The following is a 21,065-nucleotide window of genomic DNA, read 5'->3' as shown; positions in this document are numbered from 1 at the left end:
TTCCTGATGACCCGAAATGTTGATTTTCCTGCTCCTCGAATGCTGCCTGACCTGCTGTGCTTTTCCAGCAACACGCTCTCAACTCTGATCTCTAGTACCTGCAGACCTCACTGTCTCCTGGTGAGAAATGTTGAATCAGCCATGATCCAAATGAATGGCAGAAATGGCTCAAGGAGCCATATGGCCCCTTGTGTTCCTTTTCTTACTGTCTTATGGTCTTATAATCATGGGTCCAGCTTCTCTGATAAATAACGTGACAGACTGAGTGCATTCTGAACCCCACCAAAGGCCTGTGCAGTCTGACAGTATCAATAAAACTTTCACTTCAGTGGCTCAATGCCCCATTGCCATGGTCCTTGAAGCTCTATGTTCAGATGTAGGAAGCATGGGCCAAAGAATCACAATGATAATGTAGAAGATAATTATAGTGACAAGAAATACAAGGTCACGATTGTGGACTGAAGGGAATTGTTCTGCAAAGTGGGCCCTGGAACATGGGAAATGGCCATTGGAAACTGGAAGACTCTTCTGAAAAGTCTGCATTGTTCTCAGTTCTTTCCCTTGGTTTATTGTACTCATGCCCTTTGGAACCCATTATAAGCATAGAGGTGTACAGCAGGGAAAAACACCCTTCCATCCAATTTGTCCATGCCATCCAGATATCCTAAGTTAATCTGGTCCCATTTGCCAGCAATTGGCCCATATCCCTCTAAACCCATCCTATTCATTTACCTTTCTAAATGCTTTTTAAATGTAATTGTACCAGCCTCCACCCCTTCCTCCAGCAGCTCATTCCATGCACACACCACACTCTGTGTGAAAAAGTTGCCTATTTAGTTCTCCTCTCACCCTAAACATATGCCCTCTAGTTCTAGACTGCCCCACCCCAAGGAAAAGACCTTGTCTATCTACCTTATCCATGCCCCTCATAATTTTATACACCTCTTTAAGGTTATCCCTCAGCCTCTGACACTCCAGGGAAATCAGCCCCAGCCTATTCAGCCTCTCCTGATAGCTCAAACCCTCCAACCCTGGCAACATCCCTGTCAATATTTTCTGAACTCTTCAAGTTTCATAACATCCTTCCTGTAGGAGGGAGACCAGAATTGCATACAATATTCCACAAATGCCACAACTTTGTTTCAGTATCATAACCTCTTTGTTCCCACATCCTATTTCCATCTTCTGATCAAAAGAGATCAGGGTTATTATACACAGACCATTGTAGAAAATGAATAACTTATCACACAATCTGGCCTTTCGATTTTTTTGAGTCACGCAATTGACTGCACCAAACAATCCCACAAACATTTCCCATGCGATAACATAAAAATGATGCCATATATTTATGATAATAGCAAACACACACAGTCAGGCAACATCTGTGAAAGGAATCACATAGTTCACGATTTAGGTCAATTTAGAACTAGAAAAACTTGGACTTTTGACAAGCATTAAGCAGATCCAGAGGCAGGAAATGTTAGGTTAGGCAGTTGGTGGGGGAATTTAGAGCAAAGAACAATAAAGAATTGATTAAATGGCAAAAGTAATTAAGTTACAAAACAAAATGGATAGTGACAGGACAAGTAAAGAAACAAACATTGCTGTCTAGAGGAGTCTAAATGACAATAGCAGAGATATAACCAACACTGCTGTTTCACAAAAGCAGCTCAAATAGACTGAAATGGTTGAACTCACTGCCATGTCTAGAAGGCTGTAGAATGCCGAGCTGGAAGATAATGGTGCTCCTCAAAGTTCTGTTCAGATTTAATGGAAAAAGGTAGGAGCTAAGACCAAAGAATCACAATGATAATGTAGAGGAGAGTTAAATGATAAGAACACACAGGGTTATAATTGTGGACTAAATGGTGTTGTTCTGCAAAGTCACTCAGCCTGCATTGGTCAGCTAACTGTGGGGAAGATCTCATCGTGAGTGGCAAATATAATAAATTAAATGAAATATCACTTTCAAGGAGCTCTGATTCTGCACCCCTAAATTGCTTTGTTCTATAACAATCCCCAGGACTCAACCATTGACTGTGTAAGTGCTGCTCTGGTTTGACCCACCAAAATACAACACCTTGCATTTATCTAAATTAAACTCCATCCACCATTTCTCAGCCTACTGGCCCAGTTGATCAACATCTCACCTTATTTCTAGATAACCTTCCTCACCGCCCACCAGACCACCAGTCTTGGTGTCATCTACAAATTTACTAACTATACCTCCTAAATGCTCATCCAAATTATTTATACAAATGATGAATAACAGTGGACCCAGCACCGAACCCTGTGGCATACTGCTGGTCGAAGGCTTCTACCTACCTCTACCACCACCCTCTGCCTTCTGCCTTCTACCTCCAATTAACAAGCTCTCCCCAGATCCAGTGAGATCTAACCTGACTCAACAACAGATTATGTGGTACCTTGTCAGAGGCTTTGCTAATTCCACGTAGAGTACGTCTATTGTACTGTCCTCATTTACTTTCTTGGTCACTCCTTCAAAAAAATTCAATCAAAATCATGAGACACCATTTCCAACACACAAAGCCATGCTGACTATCCCAAATGAGTCCTTGCCTCTCCTTTTGCCTCAAGATCCTGTCTCTCAGAATCCTCTAACGATTTACCCACCACAGACGTTAGGGTCACAGGTTCTGTAGATCCCAGACATTTCCTTGCAGCCTTTCTTAAAATAATGGCACAACATTAGCCACCCTCCAATCTTCCAGCACTTCACCAGTGTCTATCTATCTTACAAATATTAAGGGCCCTATGGAATATTTCCCAGACATGCAACTTCTTTTTGTATTTATTTTCTAATTTCGGAACCTGAGATACAGTTGGGAGTTTCACAAAAGGTCTGGAAATTATAAAACGGACAACTTGGTCCAGAAAACAACGAACATCTGAATGGAACGATGACGTAGCTAAAGGAGTAGACAGAAACTAAAGGACAGGTTAGAAGAAGCGCACGTACGGATGTCTGCAATGATGTCAATTGATAAATGAATGAAAGAACTGTCAAAACCGAAAGAACTGCGGATGCTGTGAATCAGAAATGTAAAAAAGAGTTGCTGGAAAAGCTCAGCAGGTCTGGCAGCATCTGTGCAGAGAAATAGGAGTTTCGGGATTCAGTGACTCTTTCTCAGAACTGGCGAATGCCTTGGAAGGAGACAGACAAACAGGGAGGTTGATGTTACTCGGTGTGAGTGGTGTAGCGTGGGGATGAATGAAAGCTCCATCTCCCCGCCACACAGGGGCGGTCTTCCTACACGGCTCAGTGCAAGCCGCCGTCACATGATGGCAGAAGGGCCGTGAACATTGAAGAGACACTAACTAGAAATGTGAGCGGGACACTGGGAGATATAAGAGTCCTGCCTCCGGTAGATTTAGCAGCTTCAGAAAAGTTAGATCCCTGGATTTGTTTTTGTACCCTCCCCGGAAATAAAACTTTAACCCTGATGGATGTGGTGTAGATTGCCTTGGTCAGATTCATCACTGGTGACCAGAGTGACCGGGCTGGCTTTGGTGCTGAAGGTTGGCTGGATCCCTCCGTAGAATTTACATTTGCGGCGCCAAGTCAAAGTTAAGGAAAATGAGCACCAATGTGAGCTGTTTAAACCGTTCCATGCTGGTCCCAGAAGCGTTCATTCTGGATCGGCCACCCTGGGTAGCCACCACCCTGGCAGGGCTACTTATATTCACCATCGTGATCGATATCCTGGGGAACCTCCTCGTCATCCTGTCAGTTTACAGGAACAAGAAGTTGAGGAATGCCGGTGAGTGGGATAGCTCATGTCTCCGATATCAACCCGTTTCCTGGGTGAAATGTTAGTCCATTGTTTTATGTTGAACTATGTTTCGCTTAATCAGAAGGATGTTAATGCCTGTTTGAGTTAAATAAAGTGTTTGATATTAGAATGAAGTCTCCCTGATGAGATGAGTTGACACTCAGACAGCACCCGGTCAAACATAGATGACACACTGCTCCCCTAAACAGCGGACAGATTTAAAAAAAACGAAATCTGATTGGCAGATCGACTTGGGGATCCAGTTCGGGCAAGTTTTGCTGATAGAGATAGGGGAGACCGTTCGGCCCACTCTGTCTGTTTTGGCTCACTGAATGAACCACCCAGTTCGTCCCACTTCACTGGTCTTTCCCTCTCGCCTTGCATTTCTCTAACTCGCTTCCAAAGTGACGATTTATGTATCTTATACCTTTCAGATACTGTCCTTCAGATGGTTTCCATTTTGTAGAGTAGACTATCTACTTTATTCCAAACTTCACAGGGGATTTTTTTTGAGCGCATGGTGAATAAATAAATGAGTTCAAAATATGTTTTTATTTTACAAATCGACAACTGGTCCCGGTGTTCCCGGAGTCCCATCTCTCTCCGATTCCGACAGGATTTACTGGTGCATCCACAGAAATTGCTGGAGATGCTCAGCAGGTCCGGCAACATCTGTGGACAAAAATCAAAGTTAACGTTTTGGATTCGGTGACCCGTCTTTATTTCTGATTTCCAGCACCCACAGTTCTTTCGGGGATTTTTTTTACTGGTACACGACTGTCCAGTTTTACTGGTTTTTCACTCTGATATTAAGCAAAAAGTTGAAGCTATTTTGTTTTTGTCTTCACAGTCACCCTTCTTTCACTGTATTATAGTTGTGATGTAGATCTTCCATACTCTCGTGAAGAGCTCGATTTTAACAAGAGATCACTTCCGAACGGTCAGTGTGGAAAGCCTCATTACGATGGCGAAACAGAATCTATGACAATACCACTGAAATGATTCATTTGGCGGGAGTTTCACTGTAGAACATTTCATTCAGGGTAGTAATTACACAAGAGGGAAGATTCTGAAATCCCGCGGTCCACTTGGATGTGGCGATGATCTGGCCGCCACCCCATGCATGTAGATTTCACTTTAAGCAGCGAAATCAATCAATTGCAGGAGCCCAGTGACCCCAGGCTGAAATGATTCATTTACGACAAACAAATGCAACATTTGCTGATGCTATCAAACCCAGCCACGATTTATTTGTCCTTGTAGCGTCTTATTGCGTGTTTGAGAAACAAAAATGAGTGTCCGAGATGTTTTGAAGTGAAACAAACACGGAAATTGCTGGGAGAAACTCAGTAAGTCTGGCAGCATCACTGGAGGTGATGTGGGCATTCTGTCCACAGATCCTACCGATTTTCTCCAGCAATTTCCATTTTAGTTTCAGATTTCCAGCATCCTCCATTCTTCGTTTTATTTTAATGCTTTAAATAATACTGAATTTGTCTAGTGCAGGCCATACGCCTTCTTGCACCTGCAGAACAATGCTATCACCTGTTGAATTACCTGAAAGAAGACAATTATTGATTCTCGCGATTATTAGCGAATCCATCCAGATGTGGGAAGCTCCAAAGACAAGTTTTATTTTTCCTCATGTAGCAACTTGAAAAAGAATTGATATCCGAAATGCAAGAGGAGGTTTAATAATGCAGAACTTAAAAAATCTACACCTTTACTAACAAACGTGTTTCATTGAGCTGGAGGGAGAAATATTAATTACTATTATTCTATCCTGGTTCATTATGGAATACTGTAAGCGAGCACAGAAGGCGGCAATCCGGCACTGGTACATCTGTCCACTTCGAACAGAGGTCCCTCATTAATTCCCAATCGCTGCCAGTTCCTAGTAGCCTTGCAAGTCTTTCTGCTTCAAATCTTTCTCTGAATCAATAATCATGCTCAACCTTCATTCATAAATAAATGAATTTTGACTTAGTGCTATTTTTGCTTTTTCAACACAGCTATAAATACTTCTTTATTCCAGCTCTCCCTGTGGTGATGCTGATATCTGCTGAAGTTAGTGAAGAATTCATTGTTGGAAAATAATGCAGCTTTCAAATAAAATTCCCTCTGGCAAATGTTAGATGACAGTATCTTGTAAATACTGCATTGCCCTTTCCATTCTGGTTTAAGATTAATTCTGTTCCAGTTGGTATTTAAGTGTCCTCATTGATGCTGAGATTTGCTACTTATGTAGATATATTCATCCAGCTATTTGAGATTGTCTGTAACTTGCCTCGCTGTTTCAAATTTTATTGAATATGTTGGCATAACTTTATTTGGCTTCCCGGAAAAACGTCCAGTAGTAGTATGATTACATGAGAAATAGCAAAATGGAGGAAATATTTTTTGATTTTCAAGATTCATTCAGTACTAACCATGTAACCTTTGGGATAATTCAATACATATTGATATCTAAAAATATTGTTATCAAGGTCCTTTTCTCTAAGCAGACATAAATGTATTGATAGACTAGGTCAGAGGATTGTTAAGATTTCAAACTAGGATGATAGAAAATGATTCAACCCTCCCCAGAATTGCCGTGTGCTAATTTAATTAACCTATCAATTATATTCTGGGATCTATGTGTTGCTACAAGTCTGACAACTTGGACAGACTTTCCTAACTTATCGAAAGGCATCAATAAAACTGTAATACTTTTGTAAAATAAACAGATTTATTTGTAATAAAGATACAACACACAACTGATTGAAAGTCAAATGTTGGCAGCTCAATACAAAATGAACATTACCCTTTTCTTATTGCATATTTAGAGAAGGTAAATGCAGAAAAATTGTGATATTGCCGAATGATTAATGTGTCTACAAATTGGAGTTTAATGCTCTTTGTGATGCATCCAAAATATAATCAACAGCATTTCACTGATATTGTACTCATTTATTTCTGATACTCAGTACAGCAGTTTACCAATATTTCTAAAGATAGGCTCAACGTACAATTTGTCCAAACACATTAGAATTAACACACTAACAGAAAAAAGCAGCAGAACAAAACATTGGAAGAGATTTTTCATGCAGCAAGTCGTAGATATTTGAAATGCACTGCTCACAGTTTGGTGAGGACGGGTTCAATTGAGAGAATTGGATTATTATTTGAAAAGAAAATAATATAAAAGGCTGTTGCATGAATGGCTGGCAGTGATATCTGGTGAATTTGATCCTTCAGAGAGGCAGTATTGACACTGGAGGTTGATTGGCTTTCCTCTGTGCTATAACTATTCTGTGATAAGTAAGAAAGTAACTGTGTTATATCTAGCACAAGACCTGGCATCACAGTGAGGCTGCCAAAAGTATATATCCTGTTAGGATGTAACAGAAAGCCACGGAGTTCAGATGACTTTAGTGTTTGGTACGCGATTTTTGAAGTGTTCTCTTTGTTATGTTTTACCTATATCACACATTCTAATCTATAAGGCTACCTATTTATAACTTGTTTTAAGATTATGTTTCACCTTAACAGTATTTACTAGTCATTTAATATTTGCAGAAATATATGTCTTCAATTAAGATGACTGATAGCGTAGTTATTTTTATTTATCTTCAGTACTGGTTTAAATTTCCTGTCCTATAAAAGAAAGAGACTTTTGATATATTGTTTATTCAAATTACTTTGTGATTTCAGCTTTTAGTATGAGAGCTTACATTTCAATAAATATACAATTATTTTGTTTTTCTTGGCAATCATATAAGGAGATATGTTTTAAATAGGCACGGATGCAAAATCTTCAATAAGTTTTTCCTGAGAGCAGCTCCGTAGTAATTTGTTTTTTCCAAGGAATTCAGTTGCAGAGTTTTCAAAATAACTATGAAACGTTCTGAACAAAAATAACTTATTTGTACAGTCAAAAATATTCGAGACAACACTGAGAAAGCACATACAGTGTAACAAGATTGATTTATTATTGCAAATATGAATTGTAACACTGCTGTCTAATACTCAAATTGTAATATTTCCTCCTCAATTCTCTTCTAGTTTTGCTTTGTGAGTTTACATTGAGTTTGAAGTAAAGCCATTAGACCATAAGACCATAAGACATTGGAGTGGAAGTAAGGCCATTCGGCCATCGAGTCCACTCCGCCATTCAATCATGGCTGATGGGCATTTCAACTCCACTTACCCGCATTCTCCCCGTAGCCCTTAATTCCTTGTGACATCAAGAATTTATCAATCTCTGCCTTGAAGACATTTAGTGTCCCGGCCTCCACTGCACCCTGCAGCAATGAATTCCACAGGCCCACCACTCTCTGGCTGAAGAAATGTCTCCGCATTTCTGTTCTGAATTGACCCCCTCTAACTCTAAGGCTGTGTCCACGGGTCCTAGTCTCCTCGCCTAACGGAAACAATTTCCTGGCGTCCACCCTTTCCAAGCCATGTATTATCTTGTAAGTTTCTATTAAATCTGCGTTTAATCTTCTAAACTCCAATGAATACAATCCCAGGATCCGCAGCCGTTCCTTGTATGTTAGACCTACAATTCCAGGGATCATAAGTGTGAATCTCCGCTGGACACGCTCCATTGCCAGTATGTCCTTCCTGAGGTGTGGGGACCAAAACTGGACACAGTACTCCAAATGGGGCTTTATAAAATCTCAATAGCACAATGGTGTTTTTATATTCCAACCCTCTTGAGATAAATGTCAACATTGCATTCGCTTTCTTAATCACGGACTCAACCTGTATTGTTGGTTAGTTGGGCATGCTGGTTCATTAAAATTGCAATTATTCCACATTACTGCTGTGAAATCAATATTGTAGAGTGAGAAGGCCATCTTGCAACATTACAGTCATATAGCTGGTTCTGTCACCAGCAGAGAGCACTTGGCATGATAAATTGACAAAGAGCTCTGTTTGTCAAGTGGCTATGTTTTGGTGCTAAAAGAGAAAAAAGATTTTCTTCATTGTTTTAAGATACTTAATAGTACATTCAGAAGTGTCTTGGAGATTCAGTCAACTATATTTCCACACTGAATCTGATTTCACTGAACCTGTATAGATGTGTAGCCAGAACCACTCATCTCCTCTAAGATGGGCCATAGCTGCAGCCTAACAATAAATATTATTTACAAAGCACAGGACTGTATTTAGAGAGGTTCGCGAATAAACAAAATGAGTAACATAGATAACTAATGCAAAAGGAAAAGATGTGGTGTGATCAGGCTCATGATCATTTTGCATGTACATTATAAACATTTTTCAAAAAGCTAATTTGCCTTATTATCAGAAAGATATATTCAATGCAAATTCATTTATTCAGAACTCATTTAACATTCAATGCATTTTCTAGTTACCATTATATAATCTTACTTATGAAAGAAAGCGTATTTAGTTTTGATTACATATATTAATAGTTCATTAATAACCATTCATGCTAACCTAATTTGATTGTAAATACATCAATATTCATATTTTCTAATTTGATGAACAACATCTACTGTGATGTAACGGGTCATAAGTTTCCTTTCTACTCTCTTTGACTAATTGTATGAGAAAAGATTTTAAGGAATATTTTAAATGCTCAACTTGTGTTAATGTTCTCTCTATCTGAGCTGAAGAAATAAGTTATTTTTGGGTTTTATATTAATTACTCGTCTGAACTGCCAGAGGTGGACAAAGCTTTAAATTAACCCTTTACCAAACTTCTCGGGGGTGGGGGATGGGGGGGCCTAAAAAACCATAACACCATTTTGAGGAACATCAGCTATGATATCTTTGGTATCTGCCGATATTTATCACTCAAGTGGCAATATTAAACATAAATAGGTTATTCAGTCATTATCTCACTGTTGGTTTTGGAAGTTAATTACAACTTTTTATTTTTATTTTTATTCATGGGCTATGCTACTTTTGCTAATACTTATTGCCCATCCGTAGTTGCCCTTGAGAAAGTGGTGCGGTGAGCCGCCTTCTTGAACTGCTGCAGTCCATTGCTGTGGGTAGGCCCACAATGCTTTTAGGGAGGCAATTCAAGGATATTGACTTAACAACAGTGAAAGAACAGCAAAATGTTTCCAAGTAAGCATGGACACACATGGTCAGCTTCATGCCATAAAAGCTTTATAACTTTATGACGTTAATGTACCTCATGCACTGAGTCCAGTATAAAATGAAATAAGACTATTTAAGCCAACTTCAGTTCTTGGAAGCTAAATCTGATAATCCTCAAAAATTGGGCATAAGTATTGTGAACCTTGTTTAACTCAACATCACTTAAAGCTGGCAGTAGAGCTGGAAGAAGAGAAGCATTGTGACTAGAGTGGTTGCTGGCAGTCATGCAGAAGTGAATTTGATGTAGGAATGTTGAATATTGGCATAACAGGAGAGTGCAGGCTCCAAGATCTCCAAATGCTGCATGAGAAATATTAGTGAAGAAGTTTGAAATGAGAAGAGATGTTGTACATCCTCCTACAGGTGAGCAGGACTTGCAAAATTACACTCAGCAGAGAATGCATGCAGTTAGTTTTTGAGGTTAAAGCAAGGACTCAAGCCCTGAGGATCTGGTTGCAGTGTTACAAGAACGTCAGTGACATTGCAAATGAGTGAATGCATCTTTAAAGGCTATATCTTTCCAGTTGGTCAACTAGTCTCAACTTCTATTCAATTCACTGCAACCCTATCACTTATCATCCAACAATCCCTATCCGTCAGGTTTCTTGTCTCACATGGATTTGTTTTACCTGACCCTCACTTAGCACTGCTGCCAGTTTCACACCCACATCCCTCGGAGCTCATTACCAGCTTCAACTATGTCTCACATAATTCATATTGCATGGCAGTCACTGTCACGCTTCCCCCTTTCTTGCAGGAGAAGGTAACTATCACTGGTAGGGTGAGGGAGTGGTGCAGATGCAGCATGCATGTTTTCATCCCATGGTGGAGTGATGCTGACTATTTTGGGAAGGTCATTTACTGAATCTCTGGCCAGCGGTTGGGCTGAGATCACCAGGTACACTAATTTTGTGTCCCTGTTTACATCTCAATCAGTCCTTAGCTCAGTATCTTTACTGATAGCATCAGGTAGATGTTAGATATTCTGTTCACAAAGTTGGCAGGGTACAAGATGTTCTGCACTAGTAATACAAGTCAGGCTGAACTGCATTGCCGTAACCGGCTTCCTTTAGGAGCAGGATGTTATGGACATGTGGTCATTACAACTCGCTGAGACCAGTCTTGCAGGTTCTTAAGCAGGAAGCAGATTTAACTCAAGTAATGTTCAATTTGTCTTCAATAACCAAAAGCAGATCCTGAAAATGCTCACTGGATTCCTGTCAAGCTGCCATGATTCTTTAATTCTGATACAATTCCAGGTGCTTCAATTGTTCCCTGTGCCAGAGAGCCATCATGGATGGATTTGAGATGAACAAAGATGTCTACTGAGCATAAAATACATACATATTAAGAGTTGGAATAGGCCATATGGCTGCTTGAGCCTGCTCCACTGATCTGTAAAATCATAGCTGATCTGATTACTGCATATTCCTGCCTACTTCAATAACCTTTCAATCCCCTTATTAACAAGAATCTATCCCACCTCTGTCTTAAAAATATTCAAGAACACCACATCTACCACATTTTGAGGTCTCAGTCTCTGTCTTCTGTGAGAAAAATGGTCTTTTCAACACTTTTTTTAATATAATGGTGACATCTTATTTTAAAACACCTACCCTCAGTTCTGAAGCCTCTTTACTGATACCCTAGCAATGACCCAGTGCCATTTCAGAGGGTTCAGGGGGTTCCCAGGACTACAACTTGGATTTGGTTAAATGTGCTTCAAATATTTATGCCACTTTGTTGATTCCCTCCAAATATGAATCCTGACGGGTCTTCCATAGCGTAGTGATGTTCTGTGCTCTGTACATCCTGACACATCGGAGAGGAGTTGAATTAGATGATTCTCTTGAGCACCTCTGAACAGCATGAGCTAAATTGATGGACAATAGCCATGTTCAGGAGGCTGTGTGTGAAATCTGTGCCTCCCCCATTACACGAGATTCAGCGAAACTGCCTGTAGGTGCTTTGGTTGCCTGTGAAGCCAGGAAAACGGTCTCACCAAGCAAGTGGATCACATTTTGAAGTGCTAGACAACAAAACAAGAGTTACAGCTTACAGCTACACCTCTGGATCGCTGGTTAACTGGAGAGATCATGTTGATAAGGCATGTGAGAAGGATCTCTCCAAATTCCCTGAAAAGCAGGATGCACTTCTTGACAAACAAGGAAGGATGAAGATGGCGTATGACAGACATGCAGGTGTGGAATTATCTCAACTACACATAGGTCAAGAGGTCACACACCCTGTAATATTACCAAGTACCCACTCAGGTTTCCAGATTGTATAGTTACACTGTAGACAAAGGTTATATCTGGGGATTAATTGGTACAGTAAAAAATGAGGTCTGCAGATGCTGGAGATCACAGCTGCAAATGTGTTGCTGGTCAAAGCACAGCAGGCCAGGCAGCATCTCAGGAATAGAGAATTTGACGTTTCGAGCATAAGCCCTTCATCAGGAATAAGAGAGAGAGAGAGCCAAGCAGGCTAAGATAAAAGGTAGGGAGGAGGGACTAGGGGGAGGGGCGATGGAGGTGGGATAGGTGGAAGGAGGTCAAGGTGAGGGTGATAGGCCGGAGTGGGGGGGGGGCGGAGAGGTCAGGAAGAGGATTGCAGGTTAGGAGGGCGGTGCTGAGTTGAGGGAACCGACTGAGACAAGGTGGGGGGAGGGGAAATGAGGAAACTGGAGAAATCTGAATTCATACCTTGTGGTTGGAGGGTTCCCAGGCGGAAGATGAGGCGCTCCTCCTCCAGCCGTCGTGTAGTTGTGTTCTGCCGGTGGAGGAGTCCAAGGACCTGCATGTCCTCGGTGGAGTGGGAGGGGGAGTTAAAGTGTTGAGCCACGGGGTGATTGGGTTGGTTGGTTCGGGCGGCCCGGAGGTGTTCTCTGAAGCGTTCCGCAAGTAAGCGGCCTGTCTCACCAATATAGAGGAGGCCACATCGGGTGCAGCGGATGCAATAGATGATGTGTGTGGAGGTACAGGTGAACTTGTGGCGGATATGGAAGGATCCCTTGGGGCCTTGGAGGGAAGTGAGTGTGGAGGTGTGGGCGCAAGTTTTACATTTCCTGCGGTTGCAGGGGAAGGTGCCGGGGGTGGAGGTTGGGTTGGTGGGGGGTGTGGATCTGATGAGGGAGTCACGAAGGGAGTGGTCCTTGCGGAACGCTGATAGGGGAGGGGAGGGAAATATATCCTTGGTGGTGGGGTCCGTTTGGAGGTCTACAGTCTGTATTAGTTTAGCTGTATATAAATCCATCAGAGAATTTGAGCTACCAGACTCCATATACCTCATTTGTGTTACATTTAGATGATACACAAACTTTCTCCAATAGCTGTCAATGATCATCTCCCATTTGTCAATATCAATGCCCACATTTTCATATCTCACTTGTAGGTGTCCTTGTTGTCGAGATAAGAACACCACGAACATTGTGAACAGTTAACCAAACAGAAGATCTTTGCATTTCCAGCTGTCATCCACCAGACGAATGTTTCTGAGCCAGAAAAGATGCTGTTTCTTTCTCACTGAGTGGAATTAATCATTTCCAGGACTTCTTAGCTGGAGACCTTGTCCTGCCAAGAGATGCTGAAGATATGTTTGAGGTAACAAAAGTGGAAACTGCTCAGTATTTGTTGCTGCCTGGCATATGATATCCAAGTCTCACTAGTATACTGGGAGCACAAACTTGATAGACACTCAGTTTTGTGTTCTCTGTTGTTCTACACTTTCTTACTCAACTTGCATGTAACAATTGCAGTTTTGTGATGAATGTACTGATTTTAGCATCGAGTGACAGATTGATGGTGATTGTGCAGCCAGCTTTGTGTTGTCATGCAGCCATCTATCAGTATTGACAACTTTCTCGACCATCACATTCTCAAATACCTGATGCTTGATATGTTCAGCCAATATCTGAAGTTTGACAATCTTGACAGCACAAATTATTTCCATGATGTCCTACAAATGTTGCAGTCCCTGGTACTCTTATATATGATAATGTTTGCATCACACACATCCTGCCGTTTCTCTAGTTCAGACAAGAACTTTATGCAGTTGTGCCTTTTTGTTTTGCTTGATGTGGTATATCATCATCACTTGGAGCTTTGTCTTTAATAAGCAAGTCGATAGCTAACCATCTACACTGTGGTTTCATTATCCGATGGTACCGTAATGGACAGGCTTCCTTGATGTCTAGAGTCTTCGAGAATACAAATTAAGTAATGTTCCAAATATATCTTCACCTGCTATTGTAGTAAATATTGAACTCCCCTACCTATGTTTTTGATAGATTCTTTTCTTTGGTGGTGGACGTGTGGCCTTTTTGATCTCTCTATACATGACCTTGATATTTCCTGTAACAAAAGACATCTAGATATTCTGATAAAGTTGAGATCAAAGGCCACATTGCCTAGCATTTTCTTAGACTTTATTTTGAGTGTCTTTTAGTGCATCAGTCTTGTTGTTCCAATTTCTTTTGTAATTAATAGAAGTAGGTTACTTGCCTTCAATGATAGGTTCCATCACAGTGATACTAGCCATAAGACATTCAGCACTTTCTCATCTTGCTTCTTATAAGTTGAGTATGTATGACCATAGATGATGTTTCAATACTAGACAACCTGTTTTTAATCAGGTGGAGGAACAATTGATTCTTATCTAATTGTGTGGTTAATGTTGACACGAGGATGGAATTTGAATGAAAAAGTTCAAAAATTGCACTACACTCTATAGGGAGACTGTATGTCAGTCAATGCTGTGGGAGCTGCATATGTTGAGAGAGTTATGTCTGTTCATGATCAGATCTAGATAATGCTAATGCCCTGATATGTCCAAAAAACTTGTGGCCTCATTTGTTCTGAAAGAAGCTATACAAAATTTGCATTCAAGTTATACAAAGCTTGTGGTAACAGCAAAACTCAAGTTGTCTCTCTCCATTTTCATTTTTTTTATACCATCATGTCTAAGGCAGGAAGTCTATGCCTTATGATCTGCACCACAGTTGCAATGATGTTACGTATTTAAAAACCCTTGGCTTGTTCTTTCGCTTGGAGCTGGGCTCCATTACACTCAAACCAATCAAGTATCCCCTCAGCTCTCAACCATTCCAAACGTACAAGTAGAGATCAATGACTTTCAGTGGAGTTCACACAGATAGAACATAGAACATTGAACAATTGTGCCAACTTTTATCCTACTCTAAGATCAAACTAACCAACATACCCTTCATTGTACTATATCCAATGTGTCTATCCAAGAGTCATTTAAAGTCTCTAATATATCTAACTCTACTACCACTGCTGGCAGTGCATTCCACACACCCACCACTCTTTGTGTAAAGAATCTACATCTGACATTTCCCCTATACCTTTCTCCAATCACCTTAAAATTATGACCCCTCATGATATCCATTTCCGCCATGGGAAAAAGTCTCTGGCTCTCCATTCTATGTACGCCTCTCATCATCTTGTACACACATCATCGATCAAGTTACCTCTCATCCTTGTTTGATCCAATGAGAAAAGCCCTAGATCCCTCAACCTTTCTTCATAAGACCTGCCCTCCAGTCCAGGCAGCTTCCTGGTAATCTCCTCTGCACCTCCTCTAAAGCTTTCACGTCTTTCCTATAATGAGGCGACCAGAATTAAACACAATATCCCAGTGTGTTCTAATCAGGGTTCCATAGAGCTCTTAAATTTAATCTCCCTGCTAATGAAAACCAATACACCTTCTTAAAAACCCTATCAACTTGGGTGGCAACTTTTAAGGATCTATGGACATGGTCCACAAGTACTGTCTGTTCCTCCACACTGCCAAGACTCCTGCCTTTAACCCTGTATTCTGCATTCAAATTTGACCTTCCAAAGTGAATGACTTCACACTATTCCCCGTTGAACTCCATCTGCCACTTATCAGTCCAGTTCTGCATCCTGTCAATGTCCTGTTGCAACCTACAACAGCTCTCTACAATATCTACAACTCTACCAACCTTCATGTCGTCAGCAAACTTACTAACCCACCCTTCCACTTCCTAATCCAAGTCATTTATAAAAATCACAAAGAGTAGAAGTCCCAGAACAGCTCCCTGTAAATACCCCCTGGTCACCAAGCTCCTGGCTGAATACTTTCCAACTCCCACCACCCTCTGTCTTTTATGGGCCAACCAGTTCTGTATCTAGATAGCCAGATTTCCCTGTATCCCATGCCTCCTTATTTTATGAATGAGCTTACAGTGGGAAACTTTATCAAACACCTTGCTAAAATCCATGTACACCACCTCCATTGCTCTATCTTTATCAATGTGTTTTGCCACATCCTCACAGAAACCAATTGGGTTTGTGAGGCGTGATCTGCCCCTCACAAAGCCATGCTGACTATCTATAATCAAACTATGATTTTTCAAGTAATTATAAATCTGTCTCTCAGAATCCTCTCCAATACTTTTCCCACCACAGATGTAAGACTAACTGATCTGCAATTCCCAAGATTATCCCTATTCCCTTTCTTGAACAAGGGAATAAGATTTGCCACCCTCCAATCATCTGGCACTACCCCAATGATCAGTAAGGACGCAAAGATGATTGCCACAGGCAATGATAACAGATGATAACTTTTACTATTAATTCATAAGGTGTTGGCATTGCTGGCTAGGCCCAGCATTTACTATCCATCCTTAATTTCTGAGGGGCCATTAAGAGCCAATTACATTACTGGAGTTACATTTAGGGCAGACTGGGTAAAGATAGCAGATTTCCTCCCTAAGAGACATTAATGAACCTGATGGGGTTTCATGAGAATCAAAAATGGATACATGGTCACCTTCACATCAAAATTTAATTCCAAATGTCATCATTTGCAGTGATGAGATTTGAAGCCAGGATTACTAACCAAGTGACAATATCACTAGATCACCGCCTACCCAAGATTTATTTGCAACTTAATTCAAACTTCCCTCATTATTTCTAAGTTTAATCGAATTTAGTTCTGCATTGTCTCCAATTTCTGTTTCTCTCATGTATTCATTATACCAGATATTAGTGTTTGAACTGTCTTTTACTTAGAGAAAACCTGTCATTACTTTCTTTTAATGAGGATACAAATTTTTAAACACTTGTACAAGAATCATAATTATTCTGCTTCAAATTTTGTAATAGCTGATGCTACCATGCTCTTATTTTACATGAAGTGCTAACTGAATTGATAGCTGTGGTGAATTGGATAATATATTTGTGGGATGTGGTGTCTGTTTGATTTAGGCCAGGAATTTACTTGGAGCTGCTTTGGCTGCACTGACAAAACCTCAGTGCAACATTTTAAAGGTGACCAAGAGAGAAAATCAACACAAGATTTGGAGGTAGCTCAAAGAGGAGTGCTGAGGCAGGTTACTGGTAAATGGGACCAAGTTAAGAGGAAAGAATGCAGTAACTTCAATGATTCAGTCTTGACAGAGGAACAAAGATCAAAGAGGTGACATTTTAAAGGTTAATAACCCAGCGAACAATAACATTAAGTCTGGAACAGTACTTCACAAATTAACCAGGATAATTGTTACAAACTAGTAAAAGGAAAAGTTAGGACTAATGTCAGGAAATTTTATCTCAATATCAGCATGAACGCATAAATCAGGAAATAATAGGTTGATAGAGTTGGGAGATCTGCAGATGTTTATGAATGAAATAACTAAAATGAACTGAATCATCCTCTCTGTTGTGATTACAAACTTAGGCCAGAATCTTGCAGTATTGCAATTGTCATGACAGGAGGACTTCTGCACATTGGCTGGACATGTGCAATTATGCGGTAGTCTACCAACTAGACATTTATGGATGAAGGGCCTGGCCAGTGTGGCTAACCATGTAGTAGTCAGTACAACAATCCTCACACTAATTCTTGGGGTCAAAGGCCCAGTCACTATATTAAAAGGCATCTAGACAGTTATGAAGGGCTCCAGCCTGAAACATTGATTCTCCTACTCCTTGGATGCTGCCTGACCTGCTGTGCTTTTCCAGCAACACACTCTCGACTCTGATCTCCAGCACCTGCAGACCTCACTTCCTCCTATTCATTACCCGTAATCCAGTAACATCAGTTTCGCTGTGTGAATGGATGTTTTGAGGCTATAACTGCTGCTAGCACCTTCTAAATTCTGGCTTCTGCATAGCCTCAATTGCTATTACTACTTGCTATTCTCGAGTGACGCCTCAGAATAGATAAGTGGCTGTGTGATTTAGCAATGCCTGTTCTATGTTCCCCTCCAGGAATGGTGGGAGCTGCTGTCTCTCAACGATTGCAGCACAAGGCCTTTCCATCTGAGAAAGGCAGTCTCGTGACGCACCCCAATACGCCAACATTTTCATGTGCAAGTTCAAGCAATGCTTTTTTGCTGCACAGGACCTCCAATCAATGCTATACACCAGATACATTGACAACATTTTCTTCCTCTGGACTCATGGTGAGGAATAACTGAAATGATTATATAACAATATCAACAAGTTCATCCCACCATCAGATTTAACATGGACCCTCTTCAGAATCTGTCTTGTTTTTGGACACACATTTGTCCATCAAGGACGGTCACCTCTGTACCTCACTCTACCACAGATAACCTCAGGATGCTGCACTTCTCTAGCTTCCACCCTAAACATGTTGAAGAAGCCATTCCCTACAGACAGCCCTGTGCATACACAAGATCTGCTCTGATGAGGCGGACCGTGATGGACACCTAGAAATACTGAAAGATGCCCTCATAAGAACAGGATATGTTTCTCAACTCATCAATCACCAGTTCCGAAGTCTCAAAGCAAAAAACCGTGACAACCTCCTCAGAAAACAGACACAGGATATGACCGATAGAGTACCCTTTGTTGTCCAGTACTTCCCTGGAGTGGAGAAACTACATCATCTTCTTCACATCCTTCAACAAGGCATCAATGACAATTAGCATCAATGACAACATTGCCTTCCATGTATATGGCAGATACCCATGTGACTCGGCCAATGCTGTCTATCTCATACGCTGCAGGTAAGGATGCCCTGAGGCATAGTATATTGTCAAGACCACACAGATGCCAATCTAAGGAAGGTGTTGCTCAAATACCACCAGAACATTACCTATCCCACCAGGGGCCCGAACATTTTAGACCACCGCTACATCACTGCGAAAGATACCAACTGATCCATCCCTGTCCTCATTTCAGGAACTCTGACCACAATGCCACGTTTCTTCTCCTGGCTTACAGGCAAAAGCTCAAGCAGGAGACCCCCTCGCAGATACAGGCCTAATGCTGGTCAGAGGAGGCTGAGGATCAACTCCGGTGCTGTCTGGAATTGGCTGATTGGGCCATTTTCAAACAGTCCACAGGTATCTTGGATGGGTACGCCACTGTCACAGACTGTATCAGCAAGTGTGTGGAGGACTGCAGACTGAGGAAGCCAAACCGGGTGTTCCCCAACAGGAAACTTTGAATGAATCAGGACTTAAAGAAACTACTAAAAACCAGGTCTGAGGCCTTCAGATCAGGAGACCCACTCAGATATAAGGAATCCAGGTATGACCTTCGTAGAGCCATTAAGACACCCAAGGACCAATACCGATCCAAACTAGAGACCCAGAGACAGACATTAGTGATTATGGCAAGGACTGAATGACATCACAGGTTCTAAAAAGTGACAATGCAAGATAGCAGACAATGACCTATCCCTCCGAGATCGTCTCAACATCTTCTATGCTTGCTTTGAGCAGAATTTTGGTGGAGAGGTAACACCTATTCCGAAAAGTCCTGATAAACCTGTCCCAATACACACTGCATCAGAGATCAGATTGGTTTTCCTTGTGTGAATCCAAGGAAAGTGATGGGACCAAACGGAGTACCAGGCTGTGTACTCAGAGCGTGCGCAAATCAACTGGCTGAGTTCTCCTCGGACATCTTCAACCTCTCCCTGCAGTAGGCCACTGTCCCTGCCTGTTTCAAGAGGACCAACATCATTCCTATACCTAAGAAGGCTTGTACAGCATGAATCAATGACTACTGCCCAGTGGCCCTAACCTCAATGGTCATAAAGTGCTTTGAAAGGTTGGTCATGGCATTAACCAGCTCCAGCCTCCCCACTACTCTTGGCCAACTCCAATTTGCCTATCGGACCAGGAGATCCCCGTCAGATGGAATATCACTTGCTCTTCACTCTTCCCTAGAACATCTTGATACCAAGAACAGCTACATAATATTTTTACTCATTGACTACAGTTCAGCCTTCAGCACTATTATCTCCTCGAGAACTGATTGCTAAACTTAGTGATCATCAACTAAGCTCCACTCTCTGCAACTGAATTCTCAGTTTCCTGACCCACAGGCCACAATCAGTAAACACTGGGAACAATATTTCATCCTAACAACACTGGAGCCCCTCAACACTCAACCCCCTACTGTACTCACTGTATACCTATTATTGCGTCGCCAAATACCAGACAAATGCCACTTACAGGTTCACTGATGACACCACCATAGTCAGTCAAATCTCAGATGGTGATGAAACAGACCACAGATGGGAGGTGGAAGACCTGGAAAAATGATGCACTGAGAACAACCTAGTTCTCAATGTCAGCAAAACCAACGAACCCTTTGCTGACTTTCGATGGGATGTTACTCATGGCTCCCTATACATTAATAGCACAGAGGTGGAATGAGTGGAGAGTGTCAAACTCCTGGGACTTTGACCACAAGCTTTCTTGGACTGCTCATGCGAATGCACTGGTTACAAAGGCCCAACAACGTCTCTTCTTCCTCAGGCAGCTGAGGAAATTTGGCATTACGGTGAATACTCTTGCTAATTTTTATAGGTGTGCCATCGAGAGCATTCTGTCTGGATGTAACACTACCTGGTATGGCAACTGTACCATTCAAGATCAGAGACGGTTACAGAAAATGGTAAACTCGGCCCGGACAATCACAAAGGCCAACCTCCCAACTATAGAAACCATCTACTAGGCCCGCTGTCAAGGGAAGGCCACCAGCATTCTCAAAGATCCTCCCACCCTGACAATGTTTTTCTATAACCTCTACCATCGGGGAGAAGGTACAGAAGCCTGAACACATGCACCAGCCGGTTTCATAACAGTTTCTACCCTACTGTTGTTAGAATATTGAATGGACTCACAAA

At 41.4% G+C, this 21,065-nt stretch overlaps 1 protein-coding gene across 1 annotated transcript in view; it reads left to right on the top strand.

Moving 5' to 3' along the window:
- Nucleotides 1-3,598: 3,598 nt before the first annotated feature.
- The window catches only part of LOC132819100 (melatonin receptor type 1A-like), a 57,016-nt gene continuing 39,549 nt past the window's right edge, over nt 3,599-21,065 (top strand). The window contains exon 1 of the mRNA XM_060830469.1: nt 3,599-3,782. Within this exon, the coding sequence (XP_060686452.1) occupies nt 3,599-3,782 (184 nt within the window). The remainder of the gene's footprint in view (nt 3,783-21,065) is intronic.

This window comes from Hemiscyllium ocellatum, chromosome 1 (assembly GCF_020745735.1).
Source record: "Hemiscyllium ocellatum isolate sHemOce1 chromosome 1, sHemOce1.pat.X.cur, whole genome shotgun sequence".
Lineage (NCBI taxonomy): Eukaryota > Metazoa > Chordata > Chondrichthyes > Orectolobiformes > Hemiscylliidae > Hemiscyllium > Hemiscyllium ocellatum.
This window is presented reverse-complemented; position numbering and strand designations above follow the sequence as displayed.